The sequence below is a fragment of the Xenopus laevis genome, chromosome 7L, assembly GCF_017654675.1.
Source record: "Xenopus laevis strain J_2021 chromosome 7L, Xenopus_laevis_v10.1, whole genome shotgun sequence".
Lineage (NCBI taxonomy): Eukaryota > Metazoa > Chordata > Amphibia > Anura > Pipidae > Xenopus > Xenopus laevis.
In genome coordinates this window covers 12,277,501-12,296,591 of record NC_054383.1, presented here as the reverse complement: position 1 = coordinate 12,296,591, position 19,091 = coordinate 12,277,501, and the positions used below count along the sequence as shown (strand labels likewise).

The following is a 19,091-nucleotide window of genomic DNA, read 5'->3' as shown; positions in this document are numbered from 1 at the left end:
ATGGAGGGGAACGAACAGGAGCCGCGGCGGCAAATTCAAATGTTTCTCCGGAGCGACAAGTGTCGCGCTACCGTGTCCAAGTGCTCGGCCCTCGGCATGGAGATTAAGCGCAAGAAAATACGCGAGAGCGCGCTCTTCCCCCGTGAGGATGTGAGTAATGCGAGAGACCCCCTGTGTAATGAGCAGTTAGACTGTTCCTTGTGTGACTCTCTCTCGCTTATGTCTGTCTGTGTCTGTACAGCTGAGTGTGTCTGTCTCTAGTTTCATTTGTTTGGCTTGTGAGTCTGTGTGTCACTGTGTGTGTGTCAGTGTGTGTGTGTGTGTGTGAGTCTGTGTGTCACTGTGTGTGAGTCTGGGTGTGGCCTTGTGTAACCTGTCATGTGTCTCTGTGTGTCTCTGTCTGCTCCTGTGTGATTCTCTACGTATACCTTTCTATACTTTGTGTTTCTAATTGTGTTATACTGAGACAATTGGCAATTGGTTTTTATTATTTGTGCTTTTTGAGTTATTTTGCTTTCTATTCAGCAGCTCTCCAGTTTGCAATTTCAGCCATCTGGTTGCTAGGGTCCAAATTCCCCTAGTAACCATGCGCTGATTTGAACGAGAGACTGGAATATGAATAGGAGAGGCCTGAATAGAAAGACGAGTCATAAAAAATAGTCGCAGAGACAAAAAAGTCGACCATTGGCGCCCAATGTTGTTGCCTATTGACTTCAATGCGTTTTAGCGAATTTAGCGGCAAAGTGAAAGGGGGCAGATTGGCTCATCACATGCCATCTAGTGGGCATTCAGCTGCTAGACAGGTTCCCACAGAAATGCGGTTTATGTTTCACTATGTTAGGACAGGTCTGTGATAGACTCAAAAAATGTGATGTACAGGTCGGGTTTTTCCCCAACCCGACTTCGGGTTCCTTTTATAAACCTGCGCCGCTGATGTCACGAAAGGGACAGGGCGAGCAGGCTGCCATTGGTAAGGTCCTGGGCGGGGGGAAAAGTCAGCAGAGCCCAACTCGGACCTGCTCACGACCCGGAAAGACGGGGGGGTGCGAGGTCGGCCCGAACCTGCCCGACCCGCGGTTATCGGGCCGGCCCGCACATCACTACTCCTCACGTGTGACTGTGCTTCTGGGAAAGAACGTTTAAAGGAATTGTTCAGTGTAAAAATAAAATATTTAGGCTGTGCAAAATAAAAAATGTTTCTGATATAGTTAGTTAGCCAAAAATGTTATGTATAAAGGCTGGAGTGACTGGATGTGTTACATAATAGCCAGAACACTACTTCCTTCTTTTCAGCTCTCTTGGTTTCCACTGATTGGTAACCAGGCAGTAACCAATCAGAGACTTGAGGGGGGGGGCCATATGGGTCATAACTGTTGCTTTTGAATCTGAGCTGAATGCGGAGGATCAATTACAAACTCACTGAACAGTTATGTCCCACGTGGCCCCCCTTCAAGTCGTTGACTAACTCAGAGTTAGAGAGCTGAAAAGCAGGAAGTAGTGTTCTGGCTATTATGTTACACATCCAGCCTTTATACATTACATATTTGGCTAACTAACTATATTAGAAACATTTTTTATTTTGCACACACTATCTATTTACCCAGTTTTTATTTTCATACTGAACTGTTCCTTTAAGACTCGCTCACCACCATACACAGACATACACCATAGAGGGACTATGGGAACCCCAATAATGGTGTATTTTTAAGGGTAACCGATGTATTTATTTAAAATTTCAGTCAGATACCATATGTAATTAATCAATGCCTGCCTGACGGGATGGATTATAAAAAAAAAAAAAACACTTAAGGGGGTTTATTAAAGTTCGAATGCCAAAAATCTGAAAATGTCATGTTTTATTTAAAGGGAAACTATACACCCAAAATGAATGAACAGAAAATAAGGTAAGTAATAGAAATGTTGGACCTTGTTGCTGCATGCATCCAGCATGACTGTCTGATTCGAACGCTGCATGTTGCGTCTTCATCAGTCAGTCGTGTCGGATGCACGCAGCAACAAGGTCCGACATTTCCATTACCTTATTTTCATCGCATCAGTCTTGTTGCATCCGTTTCCTCTCAGCGCGTCGGATCTGATGAAGAAGCATCGTGTAGTTCCAGCCTGAGTCCTGGAGTACTAACTATATCACTAGGCCATATCCATGCATTGTTTATTTTTATTTTTTTTAAATAACAGCCCTATGAGACGGCTACTTGCATTATTCAGCACCCCAGCACATAACACGTGTATCTCGTTTGTATTCACAGGACTGCCTTATACAAGAAAAACTTGATTTTGAGATCCGCATGAGAGATGGAATCTGTAAGCTGCTGTCGGTGAGCAGTCAGAAGGAGCAGCTCCTCAATGCAGTGAAGAACCTGATGGTGTGCAACGCTCGTATTCAGAATTACACGGCACAGCTGCGCTCTCAAATGGGTGAAAGCAACACAGGGAATACAGGGAGAAGGTAGAGTGGCGTCCAAATACTTTGTTCATTTTGACTTTGTTATTGGCTGTAAGTTTCTTTCAGACTGTGGGGTCACAGGGTGTTCTGTCCATCACGACTGTCATTGCTCCAATAGTTTGTGCTCTTTCTGATACACATGGACTCCTGCTACTGCTTCATGTATGTCCAGTAGAGGGTTTTCATTCACCAGCATAGGAGCAATGACCAGTATAGAGGGGAATTTTACTTTTTCTGTGCCTTAGACCAGGGGTCCCTGACTGCTGGGCCTTGGACAGTCCTGAAGTGGGCTGCCGAACAATTGATGCAAGGTGCCAGATTTGGACCCCGACCCCTCTCCGACCACCCCCAACACAACCTGGTCCTTGCAAAAAAATTTGGCTTTCCTTTGGTCCCCGGGCCAAAAAAGGTTGGGGGACACCTGCCTTAGACCTGAAGCCATGCCTGTTATTGAAAGTCAGGGAAGAGACAAGTCAGTGACTTGTTTTACTGAATCTTGTACCCACAAGGGATTTCAAGACATCACTGCTCATAAACATGACTTTTAAAAGGGTTTCTGAATTGATGGTTTCTTTTAAAGGGGAACGCCACCTAAATTAGTTTTAAAGGGGTTATTCACCTCTAAATATGATGTAGAAAGTGATATTCTGAGACAATTTGCAATTGGTTTTAATTTTTTATTATTTGTGATTTTTGAGTTGTTTAGCTTTTTATTTAGCAGTTTTCCAATATCCTTAATGTGGTTGCTAGGGTCCAAATTACCCTAGCAACCATGCATTGATTTGAATAAGAGACTGGAATATGAATAGGAGAGGCCTGAATAGAAAGATGAGTAATAAAAAGTAGCAATAACAATACATTTGAGCCTTACAGAGCATTTATGTTTAGATGGGGTCAGTGATTCCTATTTGGAAAGAGTCACAAGAAAAGGGCAAATAATTCAAAACTATAAAGAAAAAATAAAGATTGAAGGCCATTTAAGAAGTTGCTTACAATTGGCCATTCTATAACATACTAAAAGTTAAGTTAAAGGACATGTAAAGTCACATAATTTGTACTGCAGATACTGTACCTCCTCCATTTGCCAGAGCCATCACATTTTCCTAAAACAAATAGTAGCTTTCACCCAGTGGCCGTTTCCCTCTGACACATCATCTGTTACATTGAGACATGTATGCTGTAAAGTTCATGCAATGCAGAATGCAGGTTACACAGGCACAACATACTCTGATAAAAAGTTCTGCTGGGGTTGAGCACTGTAATGGTTAAGCTGAGCTCAGGAGAGACAGCTAGAGTTTTTATGGGAACCAGCAATGCTGTCTCTTCATTGGCTGTTAGACTGGAGGGTGTGTTTAGTAATCAGAGAACGAACATGCTCATTAGTCAACAGCCAAAATTAATTCCTGAGGGAGGGAGAAGAGTGGGTTAGAGGAGGAGACGCAATTCTAAGTGATTTAGGGGATGCTGCAGCCTTACTGTTAACTTTTTAACAACTAGAATGGCTGCTATCTAAAGATTTCAAAGAGGCTGTTCACTGATTACATTTTTGTGTGGGGGGTTTACATGTCCTTTAAAGGTGAACCAGCCCTTTAATAAAAGAAAAAATAATTCTGAGCAAGTTTCCAGTATATCTTCATTACACGGTTTTAAATTTAATTGTAAATGTAATTGTCCTTTTCTGTTTTCTGATTATAGGGATGAGGTTATAAAATATCAATAAATGCAATTTTTAATTACTAACGCTCACTGCCGTCATGCTTCATATTTGCATAAATCACTCCATTCGCTACAACAGTTGATTTTCACATGAATCTTTTTAGATTGTGGCAAGTAACTGTTATTATGTACGTTACCGAAGGAAACATTTATTTTGGACTGGTTTTCTGGTGCCATCTGCTGGCTATGTTACTTAACTACACAGTGTTTTTGAAAGAAGACAGCATATTATTTTTAATATAATTCCTCACCCCGCTCCACTGCAAATTATAGAATTCAGTATAGGAATACGACGCAAATTTAGAAGATTAATGGCTTTATTACACTGTAACGGGACACCGTTTTTATTAGTGTACTATGTGTATAATTACCCTCTTATTCATCTGAAGTCAAATGTTTGTCATTTTAAATAATATTTATTTTTCGTCCGAGAAATTAACTTGCAACAATTGTAAAAAAATGGTTTGTTGATATTCTGAAATAGACACACAGTGACTTTAACACCCACTGTTAATATTGCAAAACCCTAACAGTCTCCTTTTTCTTTGGTTAGTTTCACAATCGTATGCTGTAAATACACACAGTCTAATTCTGGTTTTAGTTTTTAACGTCATACAATACAAGCTGCATAGCTTTAGGTAACCTAATATTATAATAATTATGCCAGCGATACTGGTGCTCATTTATAAACAGTGGGCAAATTTGCACCTGGGCAGTAACCCATAGCGACCAATCAGTGATTTGCTTTTTTCAGCCAGCTGCAGGTTGAACAGTGAAAGAAAACATCTGATTGGTTGCCATGGGTTACTGCCCATGAACAAATTTGCCCAGTGTTTATTAAAGGAGAATTCAACCCCTTCGGTGCTAAAATCCCTCCCCTGTGTTGCCTTTCCTCCCCCCCCCAGGCAAATGCCCCTAACTTGTTACTGACCCCTCCGTGCAGTTCCTCTCCTATTGAGTTCACGGCAGCCATGTTCGCCCGTGTGCTATTGTTCCTGTATTCGCCGGCATTTGGTGGCGCATGCGCAGTAGAGGGATTTATCAGTAAGGATCTACTGTACATGCGCCGACAGTCACGAAGTTTCTAAAAAAAGAAATCGGAAACTTCGTGACTTTCGGGCACATGCGCAGTAGATCCTTACCGGTAAATCCCTCTACACTGCGCATGCGCCAACAAATGCCGGCGAATACAGGAAGAAGAGCGTACGGGCGAACATGGCTGCCGTGAACTCAACAGGAGAGGATCTGCACGGAGGGGTCAGTAACAAGTTAGGGGCATTTGCCCGGGGGGGGAGGTAGGGAGGGGGAGCAACACAGGGAAGGAGGGAGGGATTTTAGCACCAAGGGGGTTGAATTCTCCTTTAATGTCCCCAAATGACACCAGAAATTAAACTTTTTTTAAAAAAAATCTTTCATAACATTGCTTTGCATACTATTTCTAATTTTGCCATAAAAGCCGCTGCCCAATGCTTTTACATTACCCCCAATGTTCCTCTATGAAGGAGCTGCCATATTTGTGCCTCAGTAGTCTTTTAGCATTACAAACTCTGACAGGTTGATAAGGGACAGCCAGGTTGGCAAAACAGTCCGGTATGGAAATTCATAACAATTACTAACAAATGCTGAGAAAGATCAACATAACCTACAGGTAACTTTTAATGTACATTTATATTTTGAACAATGTCGAGATCACTTTAAACTACAAGGAAAGCCAAATTCACTTGGAAGCTTCAATATGGCGCCCCTCTGCGCAGGTCCAGTCCAGGGAGTTCACCGACGACATCTTCTTCCACGCGATCTTCTTCCTGCTGTGAACGGCGCATGTGCAGTAGGATCATTTTGCCAGTACGATCTACTGCGCATGCGCGTGACTTTTGGCACATGTGCAGTAGATCCGTACCGGCGAAATGATCCTGCTGCGCATGTGCCAAAACGCCGTTCACAGCAGGAAGAAGATCGCGTGGAAGAAGATGTTGTCGGTGAACTCCCTGGACTGGACCTGCGCAGAAGGGTAAGTAACAAGTTAGGGGCATTTGCCCAGCTGGACGGGTAGGCCAGGGGGGAGGAGGGTGGGCAACAAACGGGAGGGGGGGTGGGGGTTTGCGCCGACTAGGTTTCCTTCCCCTTTAAAAGCAAACATCTTATTGGTTGCTATGGGTTACTGCATCTGGGCAAACTTAGTGCTTTTTATTACATATGGGATTGGTGTGTCCTAGGCCTAAATCCCTAGTGGTGCTGTCTGGTCTAGTAGTTATGGCAGGTCAGTATGTAGGATGTAAGGAAGGGGGGGAAAAAAGGAAGTGGAGAAATTCGTTACCAGCTGGACAACTTTGGCTACAATTTGTTCCCTCTACACAAAACCTCCTATTTATATTCTTTTTGCATTATTTATAGGTCTTCTGATGTTGGTCTGAACGAACGCCAAGCTTGTCCTGGAAAAGTTGCGATTTCAGGTACAGTAAACCACAAAACAAAGACATGTAACTAAGATGAGGCCTTTTATTGTCCAACTGAATAGATTTTGAATTGCGGAAGTATCTTCTTCCGACATGGGACCAAAAATAATAACCATGAAAGCTAGCAAGTAAGGGCGTATTCTGTTTGTGCGTTTATTTCCATGCCCATAGAGTTAGTCCATTGTCAGTAGTAAACTAGGTAAATGTTATAGGACTAATGTGGGTCCAGTTAACAATTTGCTAAATCTTTATAAAGGTGATCTTGCAACACCCTAATATTGAAATAATGCAATTTAAATTCAGATATGCAGGTCGAGTTTCCCTCGACCCACACCGACCCTCTTTGTCCCCCTTTATTTATAGACCTACCCCCGCCCAGCGGTGATGTAACAAAATGGGCGAAGCAGGCTTGAGTCTATAAATTCAGGGAACTGGAGCCGGCGGTGTGAGTTGCGGGCAGGGAAAGTGACCCGGTATGGTAGCCGGTCCGAAATTGACTGACCCGCGGGTTTACGGTCGGGACCCACATCGCTAGTACTTAGAGGGACAGATTATGAGCAGATTTCAGTGCCGGTCAAGATTACACAAAGGGTAGTGACACATGATGCTACTTTTGATCCACAATTTGTCACGGCTATGAAACGGCAGAAAATACCCTGCCATAGACAATAGTGAGAATCTGGCAAAACATTGAAATTGTGTAATCACTCAAAAATGCCTTTGCGCACAATTTTGAGTTGTTTACGTGATTTAAGTGTTTTAGCAGAGACAATTCTCAGTATTGTCTACAGCAGGGTATTTTTTGCCTTTTTGTAGCCGTGACATTGTCATTGCCCTAAAGTGAGCGAAATATTTTTTTGACATGACAAATCAAATTCAGAATTTTTCAGCGAATCTCAGAAAATTTGTGTTTATTTTTTTTTTTTTTTTTAAAAAAAAAAGCTCTAAAAAATTCAAAAAAAATCCTCTAATACAAAACTTTGCCTGGTAAAAGTTGTCGAGGTCCTATAGAAGTCAATGGGAGCTGCTCTGATCCTATTGGGCCGCTCTAAAACAATTTGGACTTTTAGGGGTTTTCGTATTTTTTTTTTTTTTTTACTAGGAATTGTCAGAAAAACTAATTTTTCTTAAAGATTTTCTAGGTATTCATATTTTTTAGCTCAGAGTTCAGCAACATTTTCCGTTCGTACCTTTTTTATTCGGATTCAGTGATAAATCTCACGACATTATAGTTTTAGAGTTTGTATGGCTCATTTATAAACACTGGGCAAATTTGCACCTGATCAATCCAAAAGTGGGTAATGATCCCATGAAGCGCAGGAATTACTGCTGCAAATGTGCTTTTATTCTTCAACACGACATGTTTCGAGCTTGATAAAGAGCTGATCAGCTCGAAACATGTCGTGTTGAAGAATAAAGGCACTTTAGCAGCAGTAAATCCTGCGCTTCATCGGATCATTACCCACTTTTGGATTGATTATATGATTGCTTTGGATGGATGCAAGGGTTCCTTAAACTTAATTAAAGAATAAAGGGTAAATTTACCAGTTCTACTTGATTGCAAATTTGCACCTGGGCAGTAACCTATGGCAACCAATCAAATGTTTGCTTTCATTTTTCAACCGGCAGGCCACAAAACCTACAGGACTCTCTGGTTCGGGGGATTCGGGCCAGCTCCTGCATAATATCTTCTGGTCGAGGGCACGTCTGGGTTGAGCTCTTCTCCTGCTCTCTCTGTCCTAGCAGTAGCTGAGTTCCGGACCCTAAATTTATAGACTTGCCCCGCCCCTCTTATGACATCGGGGCGGGCTCAGGTCTATAAATAGAGGGGTGCAGCTTGGGAGGGGGCGGGTTAGGGTCGAGAATTTCTTGACCCACACACCACTAGTTTAAGCGATGGTTTCTCCATCATACCCATTATGAAAAGCAGAGGGACTTCAGGTCTCAGAACTCACCACTTCAACATGGAACAATATAAGAGAGGGGCTGAATGACTCTGACTGCATAAGGGAAAGGGGGTGGCGGAATATGGATGTATGTTGTTTTTTTTAATAACTGAATAACCTTATGTCAAAAGTGGGTATTTTCCCATTGGTGAAAGTGTTCCAGTACTAACAAATACATTGCTTATAAAAGCACTGAACACCTATATATTTTCTTGCATTCCAACAAACATACTAGTGTCATAAGGAAACAATATTGGCTTATAACCATGACTGTTTCTGTAGTTGGAAATGTATACAGTACACAAATACAATGCAATTGCTAATACAACGTAAAGGAACGCTGCTGTAAGCTTTTAAACAACTATGGCTGTTCCAGAAAATGTAAATTTTGATATAGTTCACTATTTGTGATGTCACAACTTGTTGATTATATTGTTGAAACGTTGCTGCGGCAGTGTGAGGTAGTACGACGTACAACTTCTCATGCTGCCTTCAATGTTCTAAACGTAAGCATCCTCTAACTTTCTATCTGTCTCGTATAACCACTAGAATTTTAGCACTGATTCTCCCAAAAGGCCAGTGACACTGCAGACAAGACAGTGAGAAAAACCACAAGTGTTTGGTTTGGCAATTGATATTCACATACTGGTGGGCTGGTGGTTCGGCGGGCAGATTAAGAAAGTATCTGGCCTGAGCCATAGGCCACAAATAGTTGTCTGGGTAGAAATTATGTCTTTGCTGAATGCCTAATGGGTTTTATGGAAAGATTTGTGGTGTGCCGGGTGGTTAGCAGATCCTTTTACTGCCGGACATTTGTGTGAATGCTCGTCGTCCTGAACTAAACCCTAAAAATCAATGTGGCTAAAAATGACATATTTTATATAGTGAACTTATTGCACGAGGCTAAAGTTTTGGCTTCTCAATATCAGCAATGATCTAGGACTTCAAACTTGTCACAGGGGGTCACCATCTTGGAAAGTGTCTGTGACACTCACATGCTCAGTGGGCTCTGAGCAGCTGTTGAGAAGCTAAGCTTAGGGCTCGTCACTAATTATCCAGCAGAAATTGAGATTCCTCTGTAATAAGCTACAGGGCTGATTATTAAATGTTGTTGTTAGTTGCACTGGTTTCTGTGCTGCCATGTAGTAATTATCTGTATTAATTACTTATCAGCTTTATATTGTGACATTATGTGCAGTTAATGTGCAGAAAAGAAGACTCAAGGCTACGGGGCATCTTTGAAGACACAGATCTTTACTGCTAATGGGCTGTGGTTGCCTTGGGCTGGTACAGAAGCCCAAAACATAATGATAAAACATTTCTAGCTACTTCTTTAGTTCTCCTTTAACCGTACAGTCCTGGACAATAACTAATTGTGCTTGCACTTTTCTGAAGTTACCCCATCTGCATAAGTGGACAGTGCATTGCTGAAAGGGAGGAATAATAAAAAGTAGCTAGAACTATACATTTGGAACCTTACAGAGAATCTGTTTTTAGATGGGGGCCAGTGACCCTTATTTGAAAGCTGGAAAGAGTCAGGAGAAAGATATCAAATAAAAAAAATAAAAAAAAACTATAAAAAAAAAATTATGAAGACCAAATGAAGATGTGCTTAGAACTGACCATTCTATAACATACTAAAAGTTAACTTTTAGTATGTTACATTTCTTAGCAGTACCTCTGGGATATTAGCAACTAGTGATGTGCAGATTGCACCGGGCTTCCCAACTCCATTTATAGACCCGACTCTTCCCACCCTGATGATGTAACAAAAGGGGCATGGCAGGTGCGATCCTATAAAACAGCCAGAAGCCGGCAGTCTAAGGTCGCAAGTGGGGAGAGCAGGCAGAAGCGCTAAACCCAAATCGTGACCCGCAAGAGGAGCAGTGAGGTCGACCTAACCCATACATTAGAGTCCTGTGCGGAAACAATTTCCGCAGCCTGTGACCTGAACCGCATATTTACCCAATTTGTTCCACTACCGGACCCGCCTTATCCACACCCCGACCCCCAACCCGCCGACTAGCATCAAACAGGAAGTGATGTTGCTACAAACCGGAAGTGACATCATCAAAAGTGGGCAGGGACAGAAACAAGTTTGGTAATACTTTAAAAATAGTAAAATATAGACAAAATAAAATAAGATAAGAAATTTAGATGCGACCTGCAGAGCCGCATCTATACCCGCACCTGAAAATCCTACCCTCATTCCACAGGGTGCCCGCTTTTTTTGTGGGTAACCCGCATGTACCCAACCCGCTGCAGGACTCTACCGCACATCACTATTAGCAACTATTGTATGAATCCTGAGCAAGGACAAAGATAAGAAATGTATCAACTACATGTATCGATTTGAAATGTTTACAGAGTTGGTGACCTCCCTCCAGCTACTTTAGAGGCATAAGGTGAAAAATTAAACTTTACACATCATTGTTAGAAAAACGGTCAGAAATAGACAATAGAAACTAATTGAAAAAAGTCTTTATTTCTGGTGAACAATCTGAAAACAACTGACACGAAAAAAATATTGGCTTATCTTGGCTTATATTTTCAACAAAGCCAGGTAATTTTTGATGGGTTTTGTCAGGTCTGGAACAGCATATTTGATCAGAATGATCTTAAACGAAAACACTTTGTACACATAGTTAAAACAAGTAGTGGTTTTGATATGTGCACCCCCAGTTCGAATCAGAACAGGGAGTTCTATTCAGGTCATTGTGGGAATCTTGGCTGGAGGGGAGCTGGATTCTGCTGTATTGTTTCCCTTGCAATATTTTCTTTACTTGCACTTCACTCCTGGCCTATTTTATTGTGATTAACAAGAGAATGCAAGAGAAAGAGACTCAAAGCCTTAATTGCTACACCGCTCTGTAAGTAACAGATTCACTTCTGTCCTCAGAGATGCTTTACCGAATTGCGTTTTCCTAGCCGAAGTGATTAAGAGGAGAGCTAAAGAGAGAAACAGGGGAGAAAAGTTCCCGTTGCTTTAGCAACATTGGATTAATCATTTATAATTCAGCAAGCAAATTCCTAGTGTTGAATGCGAGCCGTCCGCTTTTTTCACACCTGTGATTTATCTTTAACAGAACCACAAGCTCAAATCAAATGGCCGTAAATGCTAAATCAAAACAAATTCGCACCTCTCGCTAAATGCCGAGCAGGAGTTGTGCCGCAATCGAGCTTTAATCTGCAAGATGTAATATACTTTCCTGTAGCCTGAAAAAAAAATCTTTTATGGCTACTTATTTTTTTTCTTCCTTCCCTCGATTCCACGGAAGGTGTTTATTGGAGCAAAGAGAAGAAAAGTCCAGGGCAAACAAGCTGGACGTTGCTGTCTTGTTTTTGAGGCTCTTGGGAGCTACAATAATAAACACTTCTTTTAATATGCCGGCCGATGTAGGCAAATATTACAAATCCTGTGAAAACACTAGCACAGTGTTTCATGTCTTGATAGAGGATTATTACAGAGACGGTGCCATAAAGCAATGTAGTGATTAAGCTCAAAGAAAACAAGCCACAGTTCTTGGCTTCAGAAAAATAACCTTCCTTATCTTATAAATAGAAGCAATTACGGCACACATTAAAGAGGTTTTAATCTTAAAAATAAAATGTAATTTTAAGCAAATTTCCAATTTATTCAGTGGTTTTACAGTTATCTGTAAATAAGCACAGTTTATAAGGTTATGATTTTCATTCATGACTCTCGTGTATTATATGTCATACACGAGTCATGAATATCCTGTAAATTATTTTCTTATAAACAGTGCTTGATGATGTCATCGGTTATAAATGGAGCTTAGTGATCATCATTTATTTATATAGCGCTGTCAAGATACGCAGTGCTTGTGTGATGTCATTTGTGTCACATGATTCACTGAAACTTGTGTATTATAATAAATAAAGTACCCTCTTGCAAAATATGAGGATATTGAAGTCACCTCGGCGTTTCATGACCTGTTTAAAAACACTCGGCCTTCAGCCTCGTGTTTTTATATGGTCGTGGAACTCCTCTGTAACTTATATCCTTATATGTTACAGGGGGGGTACTTTATTCACAATATAATACACAAGAGTCATGAATATCCTGCTTATATCCTTATAAACAGTGACTAGTGATGTCATCAGTTATAAACGGTGAGTAGTGATGTCATTTTTGTCACATTTCTCACTAAAAATTGTGTATTACAATAAATGAAGTACCCCGTGTTGGAAAATGAGGAAATATTAGCGGTAACCTTGGAGTTCCATGACCTAATTATGTATATAATTATATGGTTATGGAACTCCACGGTGACTTATAATATCCTTATATTTTGCAAGAGGGGGTACTTTATTCACTATATAAACAGTGCTTAGCGATGTCTTCAGTTATAATTCCTGCTTCGTGATGTAATTTCTGTCACATGACTCGCTGAAACTTGGCTACGGTATTATAAGAAAGTACTCCTTATTGTAAAATATGAGAATTTTAGGAGTACACTTGGGGGCCGATTCATCAATAGTCGAATATCGAGGGTTAATTAACCCTCGATATTCGACTGGGAACTAAAATCATTCGAATATCGAAGTCGAACGATTTTGCGCAAATCCTGCGATCGATCGATCGAAGGATTTTTCGTTCGATCGAACGATTAAATCCTTCGAATCGAACGATTCGAAGGATTTGAATCCAACGATCGAAGGAAAATCCTTCGATCAAAAAATCACAGGCAAGCCTATGGGGACCTTCCCCATAGGCTAACATTGACTTCGGTAGGTTTTATCTACCGAAGTAGGTGGTCGAAGTATTTTTTAAAGAGACAGTACTTCGATTATCGAATAGTCGAACGATTTTTACTTCGAATCGTTCGAATCGTTCGAATTCGAACGAATTTAACCAATTCGATGGTCGAAGTACCCAAAAAATACTTCGAAATTCGAAGTTTTTTACATTCGAATTCTTCACTCGAATTTTGTAAATCTGCCCCTTGGAGTTCCATGACCTGTATATAAGAGCTTGGTTTTCGGCCTTGTGCTTTTATATGGTTATGGAACTCTTAACAGCTTTTAGACAGGGGTCACTGACCCCATCTAAAAAACAAATGTTCTGTAAGGCTACAAATTTATAGTTATTGATACTATTTAAGACTCCTCTTTCTTTCCCGGACCTTCCGTATTCATATTCCAGTCTCTTATTAAAATCAGTGTATGGTTGCTAGGGTTATTTGGACCTTGGCAACCAGGTTGCTGAAGTTGCAAACTGGAAAATGGCTAAATAACTCGAAAACTACAAATAATAAAAAATTAAAAATCATTTCAAATTGTCTGAGAATGTCAATCTCTACATTATACTAAAAGTTAATTTAAAGGTGAACGGCCCATTTAAGGCCAGGTTTATTTTTCAAAAATAAATGTTTCATTTATATTTATTTTAGGCCCAGCATTGTTCTATGTAAGAAACTATCCGGTATTTGCAAGATGAGAGTTTCTGTGAAGGAGCCAGATTGCAGAGCCTGTCTATCTGTGACTAGCCATCGATGTAGCACATTTGTGACTTGCTGGAGCTTGTCGAAAATTTTAAATAAACCTCATTAATAAAGAACAGTGCTAGCTGGAGATGAAGTCCTGGGAAATAAAAATGACCCGCTACTATTTGCTTTCAAATGATTCTATCTAGCCGTTGCAATTGTATAAACTCTTAATAAATTATTTACAAGCTGCAACATGAATCTTGTGTTTTTCCGATTGTGTTAGAGGCTTAGATTGAATCTCTGTAGACTAAATTCATGGCAATAGAGTTTGCTGTTAAACCCAACTGAAAATAAGACTGAAGCACTTCATTTGCACTTCCCTGGGCTTAAAAGTCCCACCCTTTTTAGATTTTTCCTAACTGCTCTCTAAACCTGTTTCATGATTGATATGATTTCATGTTATCAGCTAATAGAATATCAACGTTTAACGACATTATGGAATTTTGTTTAGGCTAGTCATTTTCCTTTTAACATTCTGGAACAAAAAAAGACTTGATAGGTTGGAATATAAATGAGACCATTGGCTTTAATTCCACACTGGCCAATTTAGTTTTATAATATTGAGTTCATGTTTTATTTCTTTTATAGGAGAAGGAAAGTCTTCTTCCACTTGGCGGTGCACCCCAAGTGATTGTATATACTTACTTAGGGATGCACCGAATCCAGGATTCGGCCTTTTTCAGCAGGATTCAGATTCGGCCAAATCCTTCTGCCCAGCCAAACCGAATCCTAATTTGCATATGTAAATTAGGGGCAGGGAGGGAAATCGTGTGACTTATTGTCACAAAACAAGGAAGAAAAAATGTTTCCCCCTTCCCACCCCTAATTAGCATATGCAAATTATGGTTCAGATTCGGTTCGGTATTCGGCGAATCTTTCGCGAAGGATTCGGGGGTTCGGCCGAATCCAAAATAGTGGATTCGGTGCATCCCTAATACTTACCTGAAACCCCTGAAATCTGCACCGGCCCGGGGTTCTTCCAGCTAGCACCACAAATCGATCCTCTTCCGGCTTCTTCTTTATTCTCACGGCTGTGCATGCGCCGTAGAGCGAAAAGCTGAACTTTTAACTAAAAAGTCAGCTTTTTCGTTCTACTGCGCATGCGTCTGCCCTGGGAAATTTGAAGAAAGAAGAAGCCGAAAGAGGATCGCTCTGTGATGCTCGCAGGAAGAACCCCGGCCTGGTGCAGTTTTCTGCTGATAGGTGCAACCCCAAGTGCAACCCCTTCTCCTTTAATGCTGTCTGTTCATGTAGTGTGAGTCCTTCATCAGATCACCCGCTGAGTAATCGCAATGTGAGAGACTCGGCCAGATTATACCTCATGTGCCCACTGTGTGGTTTGCCCACGAGTACCCAATCCACTGCCAGAAGGCCATTCCATGGGTAACGGGCAAAATCTGATAATTTGTTGGCCCATGTTTGTGGGACTTGCATATGGGCCTATTTGACTAATCAGCCATATGTGAATTAGGCAGGTTTGGTTTTCCCGTCCGAGGAGGGCCGCATTGTATTTTGCCATTTTCTTCTGCTCTTCTTTTTTTTAATCTGTATGTTTGGGCTGCAAGAAGTTTAGATGGCCATACACAGGCCAATAAAAGCTTAGTTCTGGACAAAGTCGTTAATTTGTTGGCCGTGTATGGGGCCCACCTCAAGTCTGATCTCTGGTCAAAAAATGATTTTCTAGTAGAAGGTGGCCATACACGGGCAGATAAAGCTGCCGATATCCGTCGTTTGGACCAATTTGACAGTTTATCTGCCGGTGGGGGCTTCCAACGGGTCTTCCCGATCGATATCTGGCCACGATATCGATCGGGAAGGTTTGATTTTTAACCGACCGACCCGTTGGAGCCCCTTGGTGTATCGTAATTCGATCTTTCGGCCGTACGGCCGAACGTTCGTATTACCCCTGATATAGCCATGCCATGTTAGTGGCCATGTTAGTGGCATCTCGGGGAAAGATCTGCTCGTTTGGCGATGTTGCCAAACGAGCGTATCTTTGAGTCTATGGCCAGCTCTAGGTATGAAGATCCAAATTACGGAAAGATCTATTATCCAGAAAACACCAGTTCCCACAGATTCTGCATAACAGGTACCATACCTGTACAAGCAAACCAATCCTATTGGGTTTATTTAATATATATTTTTGTAGGAGACTTAAGGTATGGAGATCCAAATTATGGAAAGATCCATAATCTGGAAAACCCCAGGTCCTGATCATTCTGGATAACAGGTTCCATACCTGTATTTATTTTAAATGGTTTCCTTCTTTACATTTTCTTTGGCTTTTTCTTTTTTGTTTCAGCAGAACTTTTTAATGAAATGGTGACTAAGGGTAAATTGCTCGATACTTAATCAAAAAGGGTTAGGATGCTGCGTGCTACTTACTGTAATGATGTAAAACTTGTTGTTATGTATGATTGCAAAGGAAATAGTTGTTTTATTAGTGTAACCTAGGAGACATATGTACCATAATTCATCTGCATTTATTCTCATAGCAAGAACACACATGCCATGCAATTAAGTAGTTATTTATTGTATTATACAGTACTTGCAAAATGAGACTTTCTTTAGTTATCTTGATAAATAGCCTTTACAGCACGGAAATATAAAGGCACATGCAGCATCTGTAAGTTATAGTGTGTGTCTTCTTATTTCTTTTTCTTTCTAACAGAAGAAGCATTAATATTTTTTCTCCCTTTTTCCCCCCCTCTCTTTAGGTATTCGAATACCACTGATGTGGAAAGATTCCGACCACTTCAGCAACAAAGAAAGTATGTTTAACATCTGTGCTGCCATCTGGTTACTTGATATAAAAAACCATGACCCCGTTATTTCATTAACACGCACACTTTCACACACATCATAACATTCCGCTTTTTCACAGGGTAGTCTAAGGGTTATTTACTAAACTCTTAATTTCAAAAATAGCGAAAAATTCATGTTTTTTTTTTTTTATATATATATAAAGTCGGACTGTTAAAAAAAAATCACTAATTTTTCAGAATTTATTAAAACCCGAGGATGGAAAAGTCTGAATCGGAAAATCCAGCATCTCAGACCTGTCGAGGTTGCATAAAAGTCAATGGGAGACTTCTCGATGATTTTTTGAAGTTTTCAGGCAAAAAACATAAGAAATCTGAGTTTTCAGGTGAAAAATCCTAAAAAAAACACCCATAAAAAAAACCTGATTTTTCGCAATTTTTTCCCGCAAACAAAATTTTCGGGAAAGTGTATTTAATAAATAAGCCGAAAAACCCCATGTGGATTTGATCAGTTTTTTTCCCGAAAATATTGAGATAAATTCAGACTTTATAAATAACACCCTTAATGTACTGACCAAAAAGGGGGGTATGTCACCTAAAAGAAAATGGGACTAATTTCCCAGAAGCCCTACTGTTTTAAATGTATAAAAAAAAAGTAGGATCTGCCACAATTTGCACCTAATTCTTAATGTGTTTTATCTATGTATGTAAAGAAACATATAACCATATTTAAATAAGGATTAATGTCCCCCCTACTGTAAAATATTAGGATATTATAAGTCATTGAGTAGTTTCATGCTGCCAAGTGCTTATATACAGGGCACGGGACTCCGAGGTGACTTCTAATATCCTCATATTTTACTACTGGATGTATTTTATTCCTTATAATACACAAGTTTCAGAAAGGTACATAGCACAGATTGCATCATTATGCACTGATTATAACTGATGACATCACTTAGCTCCATTTATAATACACAAGGACCCTGAATACATTTAAATAATAATTTAAATATCCTTATAAATGGTGCTGTCATCTGTTATAACGGTACTCAGTGATATCATTTGTCACATGACTCACTGAAATGTGTACAGGTATGTGATCCATTATCCAGAATTATTGTGAAGCCTTGTCCCATAGACTCCATTTTATGCAAATAATCCATATTTTTAAAATATTTTTCCTTTTTCTCTGTAATAATAAAACCTTGTACCTTGTACTTGATCCCAGCTAAGATATAATTAATCCTTATTGGAGGCAAAATTGGGTTTATTTAATGTTTACATGATTTTCTAGTAAACTTCAGGTATGAAGATCCAAATTACAGAAAGAGCTGTTATGCAGAATAACCCAGAGCATTCTGGATAGCAGGTCATACTTGTTTTATAATAAATAATGTAGGCCCTGTTGTAAAATATGAAGATGCCATTCTCTGAGATCCATGACCTGTATGAAAGCACTTAACCTTATATCCTTTTATTTTACAATAGGGGGTACATTATATACTATATAATTTACAGGATTCAAGGCTTATTTTTCAAATTGCATACATGGTACAAATGGGGTTTCTTTCTACAAAGGCCTCTGTCCCGCTGTTTGTGCACAATTGCTGCAATAAAAAGACAGTACAAGTATGGGACCTGTCATCCAGAATGCTCTGGACCTGGGGTTTTCTGTATAATGGATCTTTCTGTAATTTGGATCTTCATACCTTGTCTACTAGAAAATCATGTAAACATTAAGGAGCAGATTCATAAAGGGTCTAAAGGGTCTAACAGGAGTTTTTATGAACAAACTGTAGCAGACCGCACCATCAAGGATTTAAGTTAAAAAGCCTTTATTTGCTACTTTTTGGCTTTACGATCTAAACAGTAACTGTCCAGATCGTAAAGCCAAAAAGAAGCAAATAAAGGCTTTTTAACTTAAATCCTTGATGCTGCTGTCTGCTATAGTTTGTTTGGATATTTGAAGTCTGCCAGATTACCAATAAGAAATTGGAGCTCTTGGTGAGTGCTGGCTTAATTGCCTCTTTATGAGTTTTTTTGAACTCCCATAACATAGAAATTCGAATTAAAAAAGACCAATCTAAATATTTTTTTTCCGGGTCCATTTTCAATCGAATTTGGTTCTAAGTTTGTCCAAAAAAACTTCGATTTTTTTACCAATTGACTCCAAATAGGTTCTAGGAGGTCCCCCATAGGCTAAAACAGCTATTCGACAGGTTTTAGACGGCGAA

The 19,091-nt window shown here is 40.1% G+C and overlaps 1 protein-coding gene across 1 annotated transcript in view; it reads left to right on the top strand.

The window, feature by feature from the left end:
* The first annotated feature begins 23 nt into the window (after nucleotides 1–23).
* The window catches only part of rtkn2.L (rhotekin 2 L homeolog), a 64,756-nt gene continuing 45,688 nt past the window's right edge, over nucleotides 24–19,091 (top strand). The window contains 4 exon segments of the mRNA NM_001094816.1: nucleotides 24–150; nucleotides 2,268–2,467; nucleotides 6,575–6,633; nucleotides 16,810–16,863. Coding sequence (NP_001088285.1) covers nucleotides 97–150; nucleotides 2,268–2,467; nucleotides 6,575–6,633; nucleotides 16,810–16,863 — 367 coding nt within the window. The 5' untranslated portion in view covers nucleotides 24–96.